Here is a 24,067-nt window from a genome sequence, read left to right on the forward strand (position 1 = left end):
GAGATAGGTGACATCTCAGAATGGTAGAATGAGTGACTGAGTTTCTAGAAACCACACCTCCTAAGCTAGTTTGGTCCTCTTCCCACTATAGTGTGATGTCTCTCTATGAGACCACACAAGGGCCTCAACTCGACACGTTCAAAACACAGCTACCTCAACAGCCACTCTGCTCTCCAATGTCTTTTCATGGAAACCTTAAAACCACTTTTTGTTCTACAATCCTTTCATCTCTTGTTTCTAATCAGAAACCATGTCTGCAGAGTCTCATTATTAATTACAATTATTACTATCCTTTATCAGAGCCTGCTGAGTGCCATTAATACCTAAATTATCTTTCTGTGTGATTACTTTTAGATTTATCTCTTCATCTTCATTCTTCTGGACACACATTAGAAGTTCATCTCATAACTATTCTTCCTGTGTGCCTTCTCTTCCCCCTCCAAACACCATTTCACTGAGGTCTCTCTTATCCAACTTGTAATTCATTTCCATTCCTCACCCAGAGAGCCCTGCATAAAATACAGGCAAATCTGATGATTTCCCCCCCAAGCTGAAAACCTTCCAGTAGCTTCCTATCACAGCAGTTCTCAAAGTGTGATCGCCAGGAGGGTCAGAATCACCTGGAAACTTGTTAGAAATGCAAATCCTTGGGTCTTACCTAAGAAACTCAGGGGAAGAGCCCAGAATCTATGTTTTAACAAGCCCATCTGGTGATTCTGCTGCAAATTTGAGGACCACTGACCTAGAGGATCAAATCCAAACTGCTTAGCAAGGTGCACAGGACTCTAAATCCAAAATTAAGCTCCCCAGATTCATATCCCAGCTCTACCACTGTTTAACTGTGAGACCTTACATGACCCTTAGGTGAATTACTTCTCCACCTTAAGACTCAGTTTTCTCATCTGTATCCAGCTCATAGGATTCTTAAGAACATTACATGAAATAATCCATGTAAATTGCCTAGCACAATGCCTGACACAGGAGAATGCTAAATAAAGGGTAAGTTTTCTTAATTTGAGAACTATTTGCTAGTCCCTGATTAAGCTGTGCTTTCCTACATCTTCGTTCTTTAATACACCTTGTTGTTTTAGCCTAGAATGCTCTTCTCCACCTACTCTCCCTGGCAAACTCCAACATATTCGTGAATATTCAGGTCAGGTGTCACTCCTCTGTGGAGCACCCCCTGATTTTTCCCTTCCCATGCAGAGCAATGGGCCTCCCATACTGTCTATAATCTCTTTTTAGGCATCTCTATCCCTTGTGGTCCTTCAAATGCAGGGACCAGTCATCCTTGCACTCCACAGAGCTTTGAATCTTTCCTGGGATATAACAAACAGACAATAAATGTTTGTCTAATGAAGCACTTGGCATCAAGAAGTTTAAATTGGAACTTGAATTGAATTTGAATTCTTGCTCTCTTACTAACTAGCTGTGTCCCTTTAAGCCCATATTTATTCATCTGTAAAGCAGGATTATTGGGCTAACTCAGTGGTTTGAAACACTTTTTTAAGCATTAAAACCTTATTTTCAAATAAAATCTCAAAATGAATACCAACATCTAAATTTGGAGCTGCTCTAGTGCGAGTGGGAAGCCAGGATCCCATCTAAGCAGCCACCTCCCTTCTCTCTCTGGCACTTTCTCAGAAATGTGGAAATTCAAGGAGTACAGTTTGTAAAAACAAACAAAAACAATCAATAAGTAAGTTAATTCCATTACTTAAATACTTTTCTAAACCCTACCCTTTGTTGTAGTATTCATATACCTACACACACACCAAAATATGACCCAAATTACCCCCAAACCAGATCTTCCATTGATAAATGACAGAAACTCTCACTTTAGTCAGACTCTTCCCCCCAGAAGTCTAAGCTAATTTCCACACTTCTCCTTATGCTACTTCTCAGCCCTGCTCCTCTTTCCTTTGTGCTCATACAAATCTTAGTCAATCCATTCCTTTCCCCGAGGCTCAGCATCTTAACAAGAACCCTCCTCACAACTGCAATACCCACTGTGCTATCCTCAAGAACCTACAGATTCTACCCAAAACATTTATCTCTTGTTCTTTAGTATTGCCTGTTTTATTTAAGTATTTCCTGTCTCAGCAATAAGAATATAAATCCCCAGAGAGCAGGGGAAAGAAACAAGAGTCTGGATTCTGGAGTCCATCCAACCTAGGTCTGCCACTTTTAAGCGTGAGACCTTGCTTAACTTCTCTAAAACTCAGATTTCTTTTAATAAAAATAATAATAGTTCTCATCACACAGGGTTGATATGAAGACCAAATGATATAATGCATGTTAAGCAGGTGGGTCAGTACTTGAACATAGGAAACATACAAATATTAGCCATTATTAAAGCCAGGAGGATAAAGACTTCATCATCTACTATCATGTTCATGTAACTGAAAGTGGGGTCTGGCTGCTCTCTGCTCAAAAGCCAATAAAGAGGCAAGGCTGGTGGAAAGGAAAGTTTGCTTTCTTTTGGATGCCAGCACCCAGGGGGTGGGGGGAGGGCAGATGCCGGTCCAAAGGCTGACTCCCCCCTACTCCCAGACAATCAGGCGGCAAGAGCTTTTATAGACAGAGGGAAGGGGCTACATGCAGAAACAGCACAGTCAGCTCTGACAGTCATCTTGAAATTGGTCACTGGTGGTCTGACCAGCCTCATCTTGATGGTTTTAGGCATAGTTAATCTTCAGTTCCAGGGTCAGTTTGTTTCCGTTTCTTTGAGGCCAGTCCTCAGAATGGTGGCAGCTCATGTCATTGCTATAGTCATGTCATAATGGTCATCCTGGAGTTAACTTCTTCCACCTAGCGGGGGTTTCAGTATCTATAAGACAGCTCACAGGATATGGCTCAGAATATGATCTATAGCCCTTGAGAAGGAACTAAAGGTCCTTGACTATGCTTAATGACTAAATTATTATTATTTGGTCTCCTTTGACTGTTTTCCTTTGTTTCTGCAATTTCTCACCTCTCTGATTAAACTTATTCTTTGGCTAAAATCTTTGCACAGACAAAAGGCAGGCTGAGGACAAGGGGGGAACAGACCATAGGGCCCTGCTCCGTTTCATTCTCAGTAGGTAGCAAAAGGCTGGGCACGTAATAGGTGCTTAGTAGTGACAAAGGTTCTAGGAGAATTGCCTTTACTTATGGAGAGATTACATGTAGGTTTAAGTTAGACATGTTATAAACAACTTTTTTTTCACATTCTCTCTAACCTCAAGAGAAAATGGGCAGCACTTATTTGGAAAAGGGTGCAGTGACTCTGGAGACAGCTTTCAAGGTGCAGGTTTTAACTACAATAATAAAGGCCTTCTATTTGAATTGGAAAGTCCCGAGAATTTGAGCTTCAACTCAAGAAAGTTGTTGAACTCAAACCTAAAAGGAAGTTTATACTTGCTAATGGAATGGCATCATCACATGCTTAGAGTACAATGGTACCCTCTCAGGGAGGAAGCAAAACTGCCATTTCTGTGATTCCCCTTGAAATCAAACAACAATTAGTGACATTCAGCAAAGTAGGAATAGAAACAAACTTCTTCTGCCTGATAAAAGATTTCTTCGAAAAACTCACAGCTAACATCATACTTAACAGTGAAAGACTGAATTCTTTCCCCCTAAGATCAGGAGCAAGACAAGGATGTCTTCTCTCACTAGTTCTATTCAACACTGCACTTCTAGCCAAAGCAATTAGGCAAGAAAAACAAACAAAAGGCATTTAACTTGGAAAGGAACAAATAAAACTATCTCTATTCACAAATGACATAAACTTGTACATAGACAATCCTAATGAATCTGTTTAAAAAATATTAGAACTGGGCTTCCCTGGTGGCACAGTGGTTGGGAGTCTGCCTGCCGATGCAGGGGACGCAGGTTTGTGCCCTGGTCCAGGAGGTTCCCACATGCTGTGGAGCGGCTGGGCCCATGAGCCATGGCGCTGGGCCTGCGCGTCCAGAGCCTGTGCTCCACAACAGGAGAGGCTGCAGCAGTGAGAGGCCCGCATACCAAAAAAAAAAAAAAAAATAGAACTAATAAATGAATTCAGGAAGATGGCATGATACAAGCTAAATGTTAAACATCAATTGTATTTTTGTACACTAGCAATGGGCAATCTAAAATGAAATTGAGAAAGCAGTTGTATTTATAATAGTATCAAGAAGTCTAAAATACTTAGTAATCAATTTAACAAAGCAAGTGTGAGACTTGTATTCTGAAAACCAGACAGCATAATTGAAATATATTATAGAAGACCTAAATAAATGGGAAGACAATCATGTTCATGGATTGAAAAACATTATTGTCAAGATGGCAAGAAAGTGAAAAGATGGTCCACAGAATGGGGGAAAAATTGCAAATTATATATCCGACAGGGGTCTAGTATCCAGAATATGGAAAAAATTCTTACAACTCAGCAATAAAAAGACACATAGCCCAATTTTTTAAATGTTCAGAGGATTAGAATAGACATTTCTAGAAAGAAGATATATAAATGGACAATAAGGACATGAAAAGATGCTCAATATCATTAGTCATTTGGGAAACGCAAATCAAAACTACAATGAAATATATACTACTTCACACCCACCAGGATGGCTAAAATTAAAAAGACAGAAAAGAATAAGTATTAGGAAGGATGTGGAAAAATTGGAACCCTCATATATTATTGATAGGATTACAAAGTGGTGCAGCAGCTTTGGAAAACAATTTGGCAGGTCCTCAAAGTGTTAGACTCTATGTTAAACATAGTGTTACCGTATGACCCAGTAATTCCACTCCTAGGTATATACCCAGGAGAATTGAAAACATAGTCCACACATAACCTTGTACACAAATGTCCAGAGCAGAATTCTCAACTGATGAGTGGAGAAACAAAATTTGGTATATCTATACAATTAAATGTTATTCAGCTATGAAAAAGAATGAAGTCCTGATACATGCTAAAACATGGATGGACCTTGGAAACATCATGCTAAGTGAAAAAAGCCAGACACAGAGGCCACAGACTGTATGATTCCATTTATATGAACTACTTACAATAGGGAAATCCATAGAGAAAGAAAGTAGATTAGTGGTTGTCAGGCGATGTGGAAGTGACTGCTTTTGGATATGAAGTTTTGTGTTGGAGTGTTGAAAATGTTCTAAAATTACATTATGGTGGTGTTTGCACATCTCTGTGAGTGTATTAAAAACCACCAAAATGTTCAGTTTAAAAGGATGGATTTTATGGTTTATAAATTATATCTCAAAAATTGCTGCTAAAATAAAAGAGAGCTAGTGAGATTATTCTCACAGTGAAGCAAATTCCAAAGCATCTGGACCCACAGAAAAGGAATATTAATCCTGATCTGCAGCTTGGGTCAGTGCCTTCAAAGCTGTCTCCAGAGTCACCTCAGTTACCCTCCAAACCTGATAATTAACAGGAAAACTGAAGCATTTTGAGTTGTGGTGTGGACCTATTTTAACTAGCCCCGATGTGTGATGAAACCCTCTACTTCCCTAAAAATAGGAGAATTTCCTGGGACTCCTTTAGAGCACTTCAGGGTCTCTGCCATTCTGCTTCATCAGTTTCCTGCTTCATTTTACTTTCAAATAAAGTAGCCTAAGAAGAAAACCTAAGGCATTGTAGCCCTGTCATTTCACCTACAGATCTCAAGGGGCTCGAATTTAATGGCAACAAACAGTAACCAGAGTCTGTGGGACAGTTGTGGGGATTTAAGAACAATGACTTGGAACAACATGGATGGTCCTTGAGGGCATTATGCTAAGTGAAATAAAGTCAGACAGAGAAAGACATATACTGTATGTTCTCACTTATAGGAGGAGCCTAAAAAAAAAAAGAGCTCAAAGATACAGAGAAAGACTGATGGTTTCCAGAGGCAGGGGGTTGGGGAGGGCAAAATGGGTGAAGGGGGGTTAAAAGGTACAAGCTTCCTGTTATAAAATAAATAAGTCATGGGGGTGTAACATACAGCATGGTGACCGTAGTTAATAATATCGCATTGCAGATTTGAAGGTTGCTAAGAGAGTAGATCGTAAAAGTTTTCATTATGAAAAAAATGTTTTGTGACTATGTGTGGTGATGGATCTCAACTAGAGTTACTATGGTGATTATTTCTCAATATATACAAATATCGAATCATTGTTATACACCTGAAATGACTATAATGTGATATGTTGATTATACCTCATTTAAAAAAATGTGTCTTAACATTTAAAGAACATTTCTTTAAAAAAAAAAAGGGCTATGAGTTAGAAGAATTAAGGCTTACTCAGTCTTCCCACTTTGCAATCAATAAAACTGAAATGCTGCTCGTAGGCAAGGTCACAGAGCTAAAGTAGCTCTGGTTGGGATATCAGGACAGCTCAGGACTGGGTGAAGGAAAAGGGAAAAGCAAGTATGCATGAGTGGTACCATACCTGGCATGGATCAGACACCCCCTAAGTGCTAGTATTTAGTAAGTGCCTGCCTTTTGCCCAGCAACATAACTAGAGATATTTTTATATATTGCCTTATTTAACCTCATAAAGCCCTTCAGATTATTATCACTGTCAACAAGCTCAACTTGGGCAACTTGCCCAAGTTCAAGTACATATTAAGTGGGGGAGCCCTCTTTTCTCCATGATTTCCCAATGAAAATTACAAAACTAGCAAGATCTAAAAGGAATGGGAATTTCAACTATTTTCTAGAAGAAACATGATTCTATTAAAAGCAGAGAATCTGATAAGTGTCTGATAAGCCTTGATACTTGATAATGTTTCCTATTTCAGAACATATCAGAAGCCACAGATTAACTTCTATTCTAGACTGACCCCAAAAAAAGAATCAGTTGGTAATGAGGAAGTGATCAGAGCCATGGGCATCATAACCATGTCATTTCAAAGTTCCTAAGGGATCAGAGAGAATGCAGGTCATTGTCAGACAATGGCTCTAAATTTTGGAGTGTGAGAGTTTTACAAATTCACATAGTGTTGATTCAACACAGATTTAGTAAGCATTCCCTATAATAGAAGCTAATGCTTAGTAAAAGCTTACTCTGTGCCAAGTACCACGTAGTATCAGGGATATTGAGGTAAAAAGCATGTTTTCATCGGAAGAAATGGAAGTCAACTGTCTGTTAAACACACTCTGGTGAGTTCCATTGTAGAGGTATGCAAGGGTTATGTGTGGAAGAGACTGAGAACTGGCTCCTTCAATCTCTACTCCACCCCACTTCCAGGGAGCCCTCCTGTCTTGCAGGCTTTTTGTAGGATGAGTTATAGATACAGTTTATAGACTCTGCCAGTTATGCTGCTGAGATTGTCTTTATGTACATGAGATTGGGACAGCAGAATGAAGACAGGATCTCTCTTCCAGCCCCTTTCAGCTGCTTCTCTGTGCAAATAAGATTGTGGAAGTGGAAGGTTTTCTGAAACATTATTTCAGTGTCCATTCTCCAGCTTCCTATGCCCTAGGAGACATCTGCGGGGGTGACAGAGATGGTAGCTTCTTGATTCCTGAATCATGGATACAGGGTATGTTCTTGAACACAGTATTCCAGCAACAGCTAGGTGCCACGTACTACGTACCATGGACTGAATCGAAATTCAAAAATATCTTGACAGGTTGAAGTCAAAAGATTTTAGAAGAAATAGAGAGCCAGATCAATCTGTCTGGGGTAAGATTCTTGAACTAGAATACAAAATTCAGTTATAAAACTTCACACTAGGAGAGACCAGAACTGAAAACAATCCTTATAAAAGAAAGCTGGGAATTTTTGTTACCTGCAAGTTCTATAGGAGCCTATGCTTGACCACAACTCTAAATGACCTCATTTTACCTTAGGCTCCCCTAATAGACAATTACCGCTCAGATCCAGGAGAGAAAAGTTCAGCTGAGCCTGGCACTGCATGGACTCCGTCTGGACTGTTTTCACTTCTGGATATCTCATTTAAGTGACCACTTGTTTTAGGTCACTACAGAACCAGACAGCACTGAGAGAGGCAGGACCAAGATGATGAGCAGTCCCTATTACCCAATCCATTTATTAATTCATTCATCTATTTGTTCATTTATTCAACAAACTTTTATTGAGCACTTTGTATGTATCTAGCACTGGAAATGCAAAGTGAACAAAACGAAACTTCTGCCTCATGGATCTCACATTCTAGTGGGCGAGAAATATAATAATGTCAGGTAATTAATAAATGATTAGGAAAACAGAGCAGAGCAGAGAACAGAGAGTAATGGGAGGAGTTATTTTCAATTGGGTGGCAACAAAGGTCTCTCTGGAGAGATGACCTCTGAACAAAAATCTGGATGGAGTGAGGGAAGAACCAGGTGTCTCTTGGGAGAAATAGCAGGTGGGAAGGCTCTGAGGTAGGGACAGCTCAGTGTGTTCAGGAAGGCCCGTGTGGCTGGAGTGGAGTGAAAGATGGGGGAGCAATTTCAGAGGACATCAAAGACTGGATCAGGTGCTGGTTTATGTAGGACCACCCAGGTCACCCAGTGAGCCTCTATGTTTCATTTTGGGTGTGCTGAGAAGCTACTGGAGAGATCTGAGTCAGGCAGTGACATGATCCGATTTCTGTTTCAAAAGGCTCACTCTGACTAATATTTAGAGAATGGACATCTAATGGGCTCCCCTCATGGCCCATGGCTGAGGAACCTGTGACCATGCCTCCCGGGTGCCTTGCATGCATGATGGGAGAAGGTGGGTGTGGTTGTCTTTCTCAGATATTTGAAGGGCATTGCACTTCCTTGAGCAAAACTAGAAGGCACAGAGAAGCATGTTTCGTCTCATAATAAAATGAACTTTCTAGCCAGCCGTGCTGCCAGAGTTCTCTTATAAAAAATGAACTCATGGTTACTATTCAAGAAAAGGTTGGTCTTATAAAGCATCTAAATTCAAAGGAAGATTGGCTATACAACATTTATGGTCATTTCCAACTCTACGCATCTATTATTTTTCTCTCTTCTTACAACTCTCTTAGGGAGCTGAGTTCTCTCTCTATATATAATGACCAGCGAAGAGCTACTCAATTAAATTAAATAAACAGAACTTGGTTTTATTTTTCCTGAGTAAATCCAAAGGAAAGCTAAGGATCCTATACACACCTTGTTCTTACTATTTCATTTCCTGAAGGAAATATACATATAGATATAGATAGGTATAGATAGATATATAATACCTATGGCATGCACAATGTAATTCATGCTAATTAAAGGGAACACTGTCAGGAGTGGGCTGAGAAAAGGAGGAACACCTTTCACAAAATCATTTGATGGACTTAAGATATGAAGCAATCTACTTCTGGATGGATCTAGAAGACAGGCATAAGACAAGCTGACCTTATATCGCCTCTAGCAGCCTTATACGTCTCTTACAATGCTTTGTAAACAGAGAGCCACTGAAAAGTTGAAATCCGATAACCCCAGCTTGCCACTAGAGTATTATGCAAGAGAATGCAGAAGTCCTGGACCTTCCGTTGTCCCGCTAAGCTTCTGTTGCTCTTATGAGAGATGTTATACAACTTGCTAATTAGGAAAATCCTGGGCTCTCAGGCTTGGTTAGAGTCCTGACTCAGATGCTCACTAGCTGTGTGGCTTTGACTAAGTTAGAAAACCTCCCTAGACCTCCATCTCCTCATATGTAAAATGGGAAGAATCCCCTTACCTTCTCATAGGGTTACTGCAGAATTAAGCAAAATAATCCACGTAGTGTTCAGCTACCATCTATTGAGCCCCTAGAATTGCCGGACATTGTACAGGAATGAACTCACTGGATTCTTTCAATCTTGCAAAGTACATATTGGTTTCTCTTTTTGACAGAGGCTCACAGAAGTTTGAGTAATTTGCTCAAGTTCACACAAGTTCATTCAAACTCGGGTCTGCCTAACCAGAATCCAGCTTCTAAGTATTTCTTGCTATAGTCCACTATGCTATATTTTGTTTTATTATTTTTAAAAGAAATTCCTCTGATCTCACACTTGAAGGGCAGTTGAGAGTTTCTTTTCCTAGTGCCTTTAACAATTCAGAAACAGAACAGAATTTGTCAAGGACAGTTTCTCACTTTGGCACCAACTCCAGGCTGGGGCCCTTTACCAGTGTACTATCTTCGTGTCATCTGACCGAGGCAGCTGCTTTGCATGCCTTCTAGGGTTGGAGCTGGGTAAGTCTCAGTCAGAGACTTATAGCCTATGGTCCCATGTGACAAAACATTTTGCTAAAGATGCTATTTTCTCCTTTTCCCAGACTTTCCTCCCTTTCTGCAGCTGTTTCCCCTTCTTCTTGAGAATTGATAAAAATTCTGAAACTCTTATTTTTACAATTAGTCTCATGTGACCTTACTATTGACAATGACCCAGTTGCTTCTCCCAGCTACAACACAGTTGATAAGATGCCAGTGCTAAGAACAAAGATCACCACCTGACAGGGCCGGGAGCAATCTTTCTGTATTGGGTCCTGGCCTGGCACGCACCATATTCCACCCCTAGTAATGACACTAAGCACAAGGACAGGTCCCGTGTGCTGGGAGCCGACAACTGGCTAAATATTTAACCTAGGAGTTAGCATTCATTCACTCGCTCATCCATTTACACAGTAAATATTTTATTGAGAGCATATTATGTTCCAGGCATTGTATTTAGGCACGAATGACACCAGCAATTAACAGAAGCAGCCAGATTCTTGCCGGAGCTTACATTGTTTTGGATGGAAAAAGACATAAAATATACAAATATGTCAATGAGTAATAAGAGCTACAAATAAAGAATAAAAAAGGATGGTAAGAGCGATGAGAGAATGCAGTTAGCTCTTGAACTACACACATAAGGCCATTAGAATTATCCTATTTTACAGACGAAGATTTGAATAGCTTGCCCAAAGTCACTCAGTGTTAGAGCAGAATTTGCCATATTCTGATACTAACAGTAATAAATACAGCAACAGTGATTCCTAGTCACCATCTATTAAGGTAGTTATACCATGGCATGAAGCAGTTACAAAGCCCCATTTTATGAATGAAGAAACCAAGGCTCAGAAAGGCTAAATAATTTCCTCAAGCCCACAAGGTAATGGTGGAGAAAACCCAAACTGAATGGTTCAGATTCCTGATTTTTTCACCACACCTTGCCTCCTGGGTTGAGTTTGTTTTGTCAGAAATTCTTCCTACTAAACTGAAAGTTCCTTGAGGACAGGGATTGCCTCTCCATCATCTCCTGAAAGTTCCACAACATCTGGCATAGAAAGTGTTGAACTTCCTCCATCTGGACCAGCCACATTCCCCAAACAGAACTCTAAATACCCAAGAAATATGGCTGCCAATTCTAACATTCAGACCTCCTCAACCTCCCTTGGCAGTGAGTTGCAGTGTGTAATCAGTACTGCAGGCAATATTACCCTTGAACCCCAGAGTGCCAAATGACATTCAGAGTTCACAATGCAATGGCAACCTGCTAGCATTAGTCTAACCTCCCCAAAATACCCATTTTCCCAAGTGGACTTATGACCTGGACACACTTGTTTGCCTCTTTATTAGACTTGTGTTTGTCTAGGAATGAAAGGAATAAGCAAGTGGGATGCACATGCCTTGCATTTTAATGAGGGCCAGGATCCTTTGGAGCAAAGAGGGCATTGTGATGCATTTGAAGAGCATGCGGACTCTGGCCGCATCACCCCAAGTCCGGGCTAACAATGCTTTCCTCAACATTCCTTGGCGTTGGTCACAGCTGTGCTCTGCACTTGCATACACATCGTGGCTAGCCCATGGTGAATGATCAGATGGGGTGAAGGATGAATGATTTCTCTCCTTACTGTTGTTCAAGTTGCTTCATGGGAGGACAACACAGCTAAATGTAAACATTTTGGGAGCAAGTATAATTCTTTCTGGGTTAAGATTTAGTGAAGAGTGGAGAATTCTCAAAGTCAGGCAAACCTAGGTTCAAACTTCAGGGCTACTGTTCACTAGCTGGCTGTGTCTGGAAACAACTCAACAGACTTTTCTGCTCTCACTGAGCCTTCAGTTCTCAGCTCAGAGAAAGGCCTTCCTGACCCCATCCACACCCTTCACACACACACACATACACACATACATACACACACACACACACACACACACACACACACACACACACGTCATTATTCTCTTTCTCCCCAATCTTTACGCCTTACAATACTTACTCTAACTGTAATAGAGAAGAACCTTCGTATTCTATCACAAGTTAATCACTAAAGGGATGTTGCCTATAAGCTTAAATTATAGATAATGGCCCATCTCTGGGAACCCTGCTTCCCAGGTAATGAGCATTAAGCTAAAATACCTTTGTTTAGCTCACAGGAAACATCCTGACCAGGTCCACCTGTGAATGACTACAGGGAGGAAGAAATGAACACATCCCCTCCGGAGGCTGATGGGAACCAGGAAGTGTTTGACTTTACTCCCTCCCCTTTTAGTAAAAAAGGAGCCTGGATTCTAATTCAGGCAAGTCAGTTCTTTGGGGCACGAGCTCGCCATCTTCCTGGTTGGCTGGCTTTCTGAATAAAGTCATTCTTCCTTGCCCCAGCAACTCGTCTCTCCATTATCGGCCTGTTGTGTGGCGAGCAGTATGAGCTTAGACTCGGTAACAACTCCTGGCCTGTGTGCCTCTCCCACTAGACTGTAAACTCCATGAGATTAGAAACCAAGTCTATGCCTCTTCTCATTTATCCCCAGAGTCTGGCACAGTGCCTGGCACACAGAGACATTCAATTAATGTTGGTTCAATGAATTAACAAAGGAAGAAGATTGTGACGAGAGAGGAAGGGAAATGTAACCAGAGCGTGGAGGATTGAGACAGAGGAGAAAAGGGATGAGGCAACTGTCCTGCAGCTTTATTCTCTGTAAAATGGCAGCAGAGTTGCTGGAGGCTTCTCCCTCCACCTCCAAGGCTAGAGTTCTCAAGGATTTTCTAGATCCTAGAGGATGGCTAAGCCAACCCTAGGAAAATAATGCTACTTGCTTTGCTCCTGTTTCCATGCACCCCAGGCACGCTAGGAAATTGCAAAACCCTGCTGATAATGGCCATGCATGCTCATGCCACTTCACTTTTGCAAAGCAAAGTCTCCAGGAGTCTTGGCCATGTTTTTAATGACTACATATTGACTTAGCTCTTGAATGGTTTATACACAATATTGCAGATTTTTCCAGTCTTTTCAAGTCATCCAATTCCATCACTCTCAGGGAACAACGTTTATCTCCTAGTCTCCTCAAAAGATCAAGGCTATTCTAATATATTTAACAGGGTCTACATACAGATTTTATTCATAGTGACTCCATACACAAAATATGCTTTGGAGGGTGAGGAATACTGGTAAAAGCTGATTTTTTTTTCTAGTTTTTGCCTAAGGATTAAATTATAGATTGAGGTGTTTCTGAGGACAATTGCCTGTCTTGTGCTATTTAAGAAGGTTATTCTCCAGCAGCCTGGCTATATTTTTAGTCAATTTGGAGCCACTGGGGGTGGATATTAGGGCTATAAATATCAGAGGTAATAGTAATAAGGGGTTTAAGGTCCAGTGAGCACTGGATGAACATCCTGTAACATCTCACAGCACGGCTTCCCAAGGCAAACACGGCCAACCAAGGACTAAAAGACACTTTCAGAACAAAGACATCTCTTACAAGCTCACCTCAGAGATATTACGGGTTTGGTCCCAGACCACTGCAATAAATCAAATACCACAATAAAGCAAGTCACGCAAATGTTTTAGTTTCCCAGTGCATATAAAAATGATGTTTACACTATCCTGTAGTCTGTTAAGTGTGCAATAGCATTGTGTCTAAAAATCAGTGCACATAACTTAATTTAAAAATACATTATTGCTAAAAAATGCTAACTGTTGTCTGAGCCATCAGCAAGTCGCAATCTTTTTGCAATAGTCACATCAAAGATCACTGATCACAGATCACATAACAAATATAATAACAATTAAAAAGTCTGGACTATTGCAAGAATCACCAAAATGTGACAGAGACACAAAGTGAGCCATTGCTGCTGGAGAAGTGGTGCCCGTTCACTTGTTCCATGCAGGGTTGCTACAAACATTTAGTCTGTAAAGAAAAACGGAAGACAGTATCTGCGAAGCACAGTGAAGCAAATAAAATGAGATATGCCTGTATAAAGAAGCCAGACAAGCATCTTTCCATGCTGTGATCTGACAAGTAGGGGCCGCTGTGCTCTCTGAGCTTCCTGCCTGAACTGTTCTGTCAATCAACCATGGCAGATGTTCCCAACTTTTCCAAACTCTTTATTTTACCCTTGCTTTGAAATAGTCATTTGAAATAAAAATAATAAATGCCTAGTGGACCACTAGGCAAATGCTCTTCCCGTTTTGTTTTTTTGGTTTTTTTGCTCTTCCCGTTTTTTTAGACATTGTCTCACTTAACCCCAGTAACAATCATACATATAGGAATTATTATCATCTGCAATTCACAAGGGTGGAAACTGAGATACAGAGAAATTAAGCAGTAGAGCTGGGGCTTAAGCATTATGGCTCCAGAGCCTGGGTGCCTAACCACGACCCCATTCCTTCTGCCTCATCTTCGGGATGGACAGTATTTAATCAGAAATCAGAAATCAGTTTCTCCATTATTAAACCCATTTAGGATAAATGTAATTGACTATCAGCCTTAGGGTCAGCTGTAGTCAGAAGTTTTGGAATTCAACAGACCTTAGTCTGAACTCTAAGAGCTGTGAGAACTTACCCAGTTTTTTAAACTCTGTGGGCCTTCATGTTTTCATTCTAAAAATGGGAATATAGGTAACTCCTTCAAAGGGTGGGTTTGAGCAAGTGTAGGCAAACTTTGCTTGCAAGGGGCCAAATAATAAGTATTTCAGGTCTTGTGAGCCATACAACAATCTCCTATCACAGCTACACACTTGCTGTTGGAGCATGAAAGCAGCCACAAACTATACAGAAACAAACGAGGTGGCTGCGTTTCAACAAAATTTTATTTACAAGATAGGCAGTGACCGGATCTGGCCTGCAGGCTATAGTCCTCCGACCTCTGATTTTGAGGATTACATGAGATAATGCATGTGCTTTGCATGATCCCTGGAACACAAGTCATCAAAAACGGTAATAAAATTATGGTTTCAGCGTGAGGTGACAGTGCTTTCAAGTTGGGTCCAAAAAATCCCAACCAAAATCAAGGAAATTTAACATTTTCAGGAACCTCTGAAGTCTTACTTGTGTAAACGTATAATTTTCATAACTTTTGAAATATTGACAAATTATCAACACTCTACCCCCAATATAACCTTATAGGTAGGGTTGCCAGAGACAATACTTTTTTAGTATTTTCAATATCGGGGACATAATTATACTAAAAAAGTATTTCTTGTTTATTTGCCATGGAAGTTAAACTGGGGCATCCTGGAGGTTTTACTGTTGTTGTGTATTTTGGTTCCCTTGCCCGTTTTTTCCTAAATCTGACGACCCTACCTACAGATCTCTGTGATTCCACAATTTGGGAACCACTGGTTTTATCACATAACAAGAATAGCCCAACACAAGCAACATTTTGTTCTTTCAGGGAGGGAAAGAATTACATTCTTATGGAATTATCCCTAAGGTTCAAAACTAATAAGTCCCCTGGGTAGAAGCCACTGAAACACTGAGACAACCAGCGCTCTGTGTTCACGGGTGCCAAGAACAAGCTTAGGTCACCCAAGGAAAAAGTGCAATAATCTTGCATTTGTTCCTGCTGATTAAAGTCAAGCAGCTTCCTGGAAATTGCTTGGCGCCCCTCATGTCACTATGTTGAATTAATATCTGAGCAGAATTAATGATGGAAAAACTCAATTATATCCAACACATCCAAAGTTTCGCAGTTGGATTTGTCAGTAATCAAACCGTGTCCTGAGAAAGCCCATTTTGTCAGTAAACAAAGCTTCTGTGTGGAGAAGAAATATTCTGTGCACATAAACACGGTGCCTAAATTCCTGATAAATATTTGATAACGAGGACGTGGATGGAGTAGGTGCCTTCAGCCAATCAGAGATCTTCCAACAAGTAGGATTATAAAATCATTCTCAGGGGATTTAGGGGGGAAAAAAAAACCACGAAAAATCTGGCTCAGCATGCCACAAACGTGTCTTTCAAATTTTAAAGAAGGAAGATGACATTTGACATGTCCATGAAGGCGAAAAGCATTGTGTTTTCATTAAACTAGTGTGGTATTTAGTATCCAGAAGCCAATATCTGAGTTTCAGGTCTACCTCTTCCAAGCTTTGCAACTTTGAATAATTCACTTAGTCTCTCTGAGCCTCTGTTTCCTATCCCTAATGGGCATTGTTACAGAGATGTAAGAATGCCCATCTCTTAGGCTTTGATCAGGGTCAAAGGAGATCACGGTAATGAAAATATTTGCTGACTGAAACAGCAATATATCGTCAGCTGTCATTCCTAGGGACAACACCATAATCTCTGGTTACCAAAGAGCAAAATAATGTTGTATTGTTACCAGCTGAAGCCATGCTAAGGGGATTATGCTCTCATGAAATCTATATTAATTCAAATCTGTATTAAGCCATAAGAAAGTATCACAAACTGGATGGCTTAAATAACAGAAATGTACTGACTCTCAGTGCTGGAGGCTTAGATGTCCAAAATCAAGGTGTCAGAAGGGTTGGTTCCTTCTGAGGGCTGTGAGGGAGGGATCTGTTCCAGGCCCCTTTTCTTTGGCTTTGTAGATGGCCATCTTCTCTCTGTGTCTCTTCCCATCATCTTCTTCCATGTCTCTGTGTTGAATTTCCCCTTTTTATAAGGACACCAGTCCTATTGGATTAGGGCCCACCCTGATGACCTCACTCTACTTTGATTACCTCTGTAAAGACCCTATGATGGTTAATTGTTATGTGTCGATGTGTTTGGGCTAAGTGATGCCCCTATAGCTGCCAAAACATTTCTGGGGGTGTCTGCGGGGTGTTTCTGGAAGCGACTAGCATTTGAATTGATTGAGTAAAGAAGATCACCCTCGGGACTTCCCTGGTGGTCCAGTGGTAAACAATCCACCTTCCAATGCAGAGGATACGTGTTCCATCCCTGGTCAGGGAACTGAGATCCCACATGCCGCGGGGCAACTAAGCCTGCCCGCCACAACTATTGAGCTCACACACCTCAATGAGACAGCCCATGTGCCGCAAACTACAAGCCGCCACAACTAGAGAGAGAAAACCCGCACGCCACTAGAGAGAAGCCTGTGCACCACAACGAAGAGACTGTGCGCCGTAACAGAAGATCCCATGTGCCTCAACAAAGATCCCATGTGCCGCAACTAAGTCCCGACGCATCCAAAAAAATGAGGAAAGTAAATAAAATAAATAAATTTTTTTTAAAAATCACCCTTAACGAGGCTGGTGAGCACCATCCATCCCACTGAGGGCTTGAATCGAACAAAAAGATAGAGGAAGAGTGAATTTTCTCTCTTTGCTTGAGTCGGGACATCCATCTCCTTCTGCCCTCAGTATCAGTGCTCCTGATTCTCAAACCTTTGGACTCAGACTGGGACTTACACCACTAACCCCGCAATTCTTTCGACTCAAAGTGAATTACACCACCAGTTTTCCTGGTTCTCCAGCTTGAAGACAACACATCAATGGTCCTCTCAGCCTCCATACTCGTGTGAGCCAATACATATATACATAGATATATGTATATAGTTGACCCTTGAACAACTCAAGGTTGGGTGCTGACCCTCAGAGCAGTCGAAAACCCGTGTATAACTTTATAGTCAGCCTTCTGTACCCACAGTTCCGCACCTATGGATTCAACCAGCTTCAGACTGAGTAGAAATGTAGTACATATTTATTGAAAAAATCCATGTATAAGTGGACTCACACAGTTCAAACCTGTGCTGTTCAAGGGTCAAGTGTATATCCTATTGATCCTGTTTCTCTGGAGAACCCTGACTAATATGGAACTTATCTCCAAATAAGATCGCATTTAAAGGTATTGAGGGTTAGGACTTCAAGGAGTGGCAGATAGATACAAATCAACCCATGACAAGATCTTTCATTTATTTTGTTAAAAAGTCACCAAACTGATTCACAGTGTTTCCCAACCAAGGCCTGCTTCTCAGATGAAACATTTCACTCTACAGTGGAGACCTACCTGCTCCTTGAGTGTCTAAGAAGATGAATTATTTACTTTAGAATAAAGATCTAAGACCATGGCCACATATCTCCTCCAGACACCAGAACATTAGGCAGTGTCTCTCTTTTCAGAGAATTCTCTTTATCCTGCAACATACATGTCATCACTTCTCCTTATATTTAGCTTGGAAACAAAAATTTGTCACCCTGATACAGTCACTGAAGTTTTTAGATTTCAAGCTCAATTCATTGTTCAAGAAATGTATTCACTTGTTATCTCTCACTTCTGCATCAAGCCCACAGATTGTTGATACAGTTTCAAATCAGATACCTTCATGAAATTAGAGAATTAATAAGTGGAGACACACACACACACATGCACATAATATCTCATATATAATAGATTTATATAACATAGAATAATAGTGAAGTTTTTAAAGTAAAATTAGACCTTTTTTAAACTCATGCTTTCTTAGCAACTCAATATCAGTTTTTGGTCAACTATCTTGCAATTTTAGAAAATGTAAATGTCCCATACAGATGGATATATGGGTACATGGATGTATGTCTCAGAGGGTCATCAAAGCATTATTTGTAACATCAAAAGATAGAAACAACCTGATGTCCACCAGAAGTTAGTTAAACAAAGCATGAGACAGCTACAGAATGGAACACAATTCACCACCCCCCAAAGACCACGTTTTTGAAAAATATATAATGACATGGGGTAACACACTTGGTATGTTTTAGTGAAAAGCAGGTTACAGAAGGATATGCATGATTCCAATTTTAAGACTACATGTGCATAAAAGAATATAGAAGGGATATTCACTGAAATGTTCACATGCTTATCTATAGGTGCTACGATTGTAGACAATTCTTTGTTTCTTCCTGGTACTTTCCTTAATTTAAACTTTTTCTACAAAATGCATGAATCACTTTAAAAATGAAAATATGACTTTTTCGAATAAATGGGAATTTCCTTCTGAAACGTTACTGCCTTACACATTGTACCATTCATACCACTGGCTGACTATTTTTCACAGATCTTAGTACTGGACTTCTAGGGGATAATAGGGGGAGATCAAATATTTATAAAAATAATTATGTACTTAGCACTTTAATGCAACCCATGGTGTTATAAAAAGGCCTTGATGAAAAAGTATATTCTCAATGAAGGATGCAGAATGCACAGAGGAGGAGTATTCCTGACATAGGAAACGGCCTAAGTAAACAAACAGGCAGCAAAATGCCAGGTTTCCTCCGGGAGTAACAAAAACTTCAGTATGAGTTGTTTGTAAGGTTTCTCACAGAATGCCAGGGCATGAGGCAGGAACATTAAGTCAAGGGATGGATGATCATAAAATTTATTGTTCAAACTAGGACCTTTTGAGAGTGAACGTTGAGTGCTCATAATAGCTACTAGGAGACACCAGGCATGCACTAGGATTATACAGGGAAACCGGGACATAAGACTTCCCTACAAAGGGCTGGGTCACAGTGAGCCTTAAGTGCCAGCCTAAGTAAGATATTTGAACTTCATACACACAGTCTTGGAATCCTGGGGTTGAAAGGAAATGTCAATGCCCTCCAGCTTGGCCACCCCATCCCTGCCTGTCCAAAATTTCCAAGCATATTTATTAAGCCTTTGTTTAAATATCTCTGTGACAAAGAATGCATTGCCTTGGAACAGCTCTGTTAGAAAATTCTTCATTGTATTGAGCTGAAATTTATCTGCCTGTATCTCCCACCCATTTGGCCCAGCACTGCCATCTCAGAGAGAAAAGCACAATACTAATCTCTCTTCCCATGGAGAGTGAAAGATGTAAAGACAGATACTATAGCTCTCTAGACTTTCTCCTTTGCAGGTTAAATGTCCTACAGACATCCTTCCTACAGGATCCCTGAAGTTTGTCACTATTTGCTTTTTTTTCTTTTTTGTGTGTGCGGTACGCGGGCCTCTGACTGCCGTGGCCTCTCCCGTTGCGGAGCACAGGCTCCTGACGCGCAGGCCCAGCGGCCATGGCTCACGGGCCCAGCCGCTCCGCGGTATGTGGGATCCTCCCGGACCGGGGCACGAACCCGCGTCCCCTGCATCGGCAGGCGGACTCTCAACCACTGCGCCACCAGGGAAGCCCTGTCACTATTTGCTTTGTGTCTCCTAATTAGCTTTTAAAATGTTCCTCTCTTGTCATCTCCCTGCTACCATCTTTGTTGGAGCCACCATCCCTTCCTGCTTATACTATAATAACTCCTCCTATGTCGTTTCTCTCCCTCTCTCTCTCTCTCTTTCTCTCTCTCTCATTGACCATCCCTCCAACGCTTTGTCCATATTGACCTTTCCAAAACACAAAACTGATTGTGACCCTGCTGTGCTTACGACCTTCAATGGCTCCCTGTTCTTCTCAGGATCGATTATGGCTTCAGAGCATGAAGTTCTATCCCCGACCACCACTCTAGTCTCATCTCCCTCATCCCCTCTCCTCTGTGTGTGTATCCCTTCTCTCAGTTCCTTGCACAGGACTTTTGCCCTATGGAAGTTACTGTCACCTGCACTTGGAACCCTCTTCCCTATACCACCTGCGCCTTGATAACCCCTACTCAGCTTTTGGGTTTCAATTTAAACATCACTGCCTCCGGAAAGTCTACCCCAATTCCATTAAGTCTGGATTAAAAACCCCTTCTTAAGTGGTTCCTCAGGGACCTAAGCTTCCCCTATTATACAAGTAAAACATTTAATTAAAATCACCTGCTTATTCATCTAACACCTTTGCTATATTGTGAACCCTGAGAGCAGGTCTGCTCTTTTCAGCACTGTTGTCATAAGTGTCTAGCACAGTGATTGGCAAATAGTATGCACGTGTGTGTGCGTGTGTGTATGCGCACGTGTGTGTGTGTGTATATATATGTATGTGCTCAAAAAATGTGTTAATGTGTAGCACCCAGAACCAGGTACAATTGTTCTAAATGTGGTCTGCATAATACAGATTAGAAGGTCTATTGTTTTCCATGTGCTATACACCATACCTCTTTTAATAAAACCTAACATTATTTTATTTTATTTATTTATTTTTTTAAAGAAGATGTTGTGGGTAGGAGTTTATTAATGAATTAATTTATTTTTGCTGTGTTGCGTCTTCATTTCTGTGCGAGGGCTTTCTCTAGTTGTGGCAAGCGGGGGCCACTCTTCATCACTGTGTGCGGGCCTCTCACTATCACGGCCTCTCTTGTTGTGGAGCACAGGCTCCAGACGCGCAGGCTCAGTAGTTGTGGCTCACGGGCCTAGTTGCTCCGCGGCATGTGGGATCTTCCCGGACCAGGGCTCAAACCCGTGTCCCCTGCATTAGCAGGCGGATTCTCAACCACTGCGCCACCAGAGAAGCCCCCTAACATTATTTTAGAAGAAACATCTCATGGTTGATTTATTGTCAGTTTAAATCCCTAAACCTTAACTACATGAAGCCACCACTTCTGTCTTTAACTTTCCCTCTTCTCTCTCTCTCTCTCTCTCTCTCTCTCTCTGTCACACACACCCAATAATTTGCAATTGATTTTTGGCAGCCATGCATGATATATTTTATATCTATTTTTGCACACTGCTTCTAAAAATAAAAAGTCAAAGTATGCTACAACTAATTGATAACTTCTGGACTCCTAATCCTTATGCCTTTTCTCTGAGCAAATGTGATCAGTGTGCTATGCCTTCATGGATGTTAAGAATATTGAATAAAACAGGAATGAAGATGGACCCCAGTAGCATACCATCCTAAAGACGTCCATCTGTCAATCAGCTATTCTTTAGTAAACGCATCCAGTCATTAATCCGGCCCACGTGCATGCTTCTAATCCAGAAGAATATCACAGGATCTGGGCCCTTCCTAAAACCAAGGTTTTTGAATTGATTAATGTTAAGTGAGTATAACCATGTTCCAGGTATTTTCACAAACTTTATTTTAGTCACCATTTCCAACACCTACTATCCTTTTTAATAGATGCTAAAACTATCATTCAGAGAGAAAGTCACACAACGAGCAAGTGCCAAAGCAGGGACATGAGCCCAAGTCCTGTGACTCCAAACTCAATACCACACATTACACTGAGATCCTCTAAAAGAGAGAATATGCATTATTGGACTTACGTGGGTTCCTATTAATCACCACCTACTCTCCCAAATATCTGTTGAATGAATGAATTCTTTTTTTTTTTTTTAAGATGTTGGGGGTAGGAGTTTATTAATTAATTAATTTATTTTTGCTGTGTTGGGTCTTCGTTTCTGTACGAGGGCTTTCTCTAGTTGTGGCGAGCGGGGGCCACTCTTCATCGCGGTGCGGAGGCCTCTCACTAACGCGGCCTCTCCTGTCGCGGAGCACAGGCTCCAGACGCGCAGGCTCAGTAGTTGTGGCGCACGGGCTTAGTTGCTCCGTGGCATGTGGGATATTCCCAGACCAGGGCTCGAACCCGTGTCCCCTGCATTAGCAGGCAGATTCTCAACCACTAGGCCACCAGGGAAGCCCTGAATGAATTCTTTGATTCAAGATTCCTAACCCGAGGTTCATGACAACACAAGGGGTTCCAAGAGTAGGCTTGTACGAACCTCCTGAAAGTTTATGGAAAGTACCATGTTTGTATATTGTGCATTTTTTCTGAGGAGAGTAATGTACATTTGAGTCCCACGAGGACTGTGGCTCCAAACAAGAATAATCTGCAGTTTAAGTAACTCTCTTCATCATCATTCACCTCTGTCTAGAGTTTCAAATGCACAAATTTCTTTAGAAAATCAAACTGAATGTTTTCATCTGTAGCCTCCATCACTCTCTAGCAGCTTTAGAGAGCTCACCTGTTGGTCCCTTCTGAGCCTTCCTTCTGGTATCAAAAGATGCCAGCTTGTATCTTTGATATCAGCTTATCAAAAGGCTCTCTTACAAGTCCACCTAGCTTGGTCTTCAACCTCTTCCTGGGCCAGGTACTATACTGAAAACGGTTCCCTCGCTTTCACAAAGCCAAAGCAAAATTGCAAACAGCTTTTTGTGCAGCTTTTCCCAGCCTTGGGCAAGGTTGGGATAGATGTGGACAGCAGTAGGAGAAAGCCACTGAGATGTGGATGGGAGAGGGAGCTGGTAGATCTGGAGAGCTGGGGGATTATCTTAAGTACCCAGAAAGTCTACACCCTTCTTCTGTTAAATAATTGGAAGACTACACCTTTTCCTGATAATCAGGGTTGCCTTTCATTCTTCATTCTTTACCATGTTGTATTATACATTGTATCTCTTTCATCTTATTCAATGCCTGGAGATCATAGTCATTGACAAGAATTGTACAAGAATTCCCACAAATTTACTGAGCATCCTCATTGGGTCCAGGCTATAGGCTCGAAGTATACTCAGACAAACAGAGCTGATGCCAGCCCTCGAGGAGTCTACAGACCAGTGGAGGACAGACAAGTAAATAGATACTTGCAAAAAAGAATGGTAAATGCTCTGATAGAAGGAACAGAGGAAGCTCTGGGAAAAAAGGGGAGAGCCACCCACCCATTCTGAAGGATGAGGGGCGGGCTCCAAGAGAAAGTGGCTCTCAGCTGAGTCCTTAGGGAAAAATAGAAGTTAGACCTAAGAGAAGGACAAAGAGGAAAGTCTTGTTTAGTAAATAGTTTGATATGCATAAATTTGCATACAACATGCATAAAGTGTGTATTAAAATGTGCATAACATGTGTAGAGGGAGTGACTGATGAGAGATAAAAGGGAAGAGAAAGGCAAGTCCCAGAGAACCTGTGTACATCAACATTATTCTCAAAAGGAAAAAAATAGAAATCCACGGTAGACTTTTCAAAAAAGATCTGCATGATCATATTGCATTTTAGAAAGACCATTTGATACAGTATGGTGACAAGACAGGGGGCATGGGGATGGGTAGTAGTGGCCTCAAATGAGACTAACAGAAAGTTTTGACCAGA

At 41.1% G+C, this 24,067-nt stretch overlaps 1 protein-coding gene across 2 annotated transcripts in view; it reads right to left on the reverse strand.

The window, feature by feature from the left end:
• The window catches only part of ENPP2 (ectonucleotide pyrophosphatase/phosphodiesterase 2), a 108,104-nt gene that overhangs the window by 81,251 nt on the left and 2,786 nt on the right, over positions 1-24,067 (reverse strand). The window contains exon 2 of one of the 2 annotated variants that reach the window (XM_049700671.1): positions 21,878-21,993. The exons of the other annotated variant lie outside the window; for it this stretch is intronic. Within the exon in view, the coding sequence (XP_049556628.1) occupies positions 21,878-21,895 (18 nt within the window). The 5' untranslated portion in view covers positions 21,896-21,993. The remainder of the gene's footprint in view (positions 1-21,877; positions 21,994-24,067) is intronic. 2 annotated transcript variants of the gene reach the window in all.

Source organism: Orcinus orca, chromosome 17 (genome assembly GCF_937001465.1).
Source record: "Orcinus orca chromosome 17, mOrcOrc1.1, whole genome shotgun sequence".
NCBI classification, from domain to species: Eukaryota; Metazoa; Chordata; class Mammalia; order Artiodactyla; family Delphinidae; genus Orcinus; species Orcinus orca.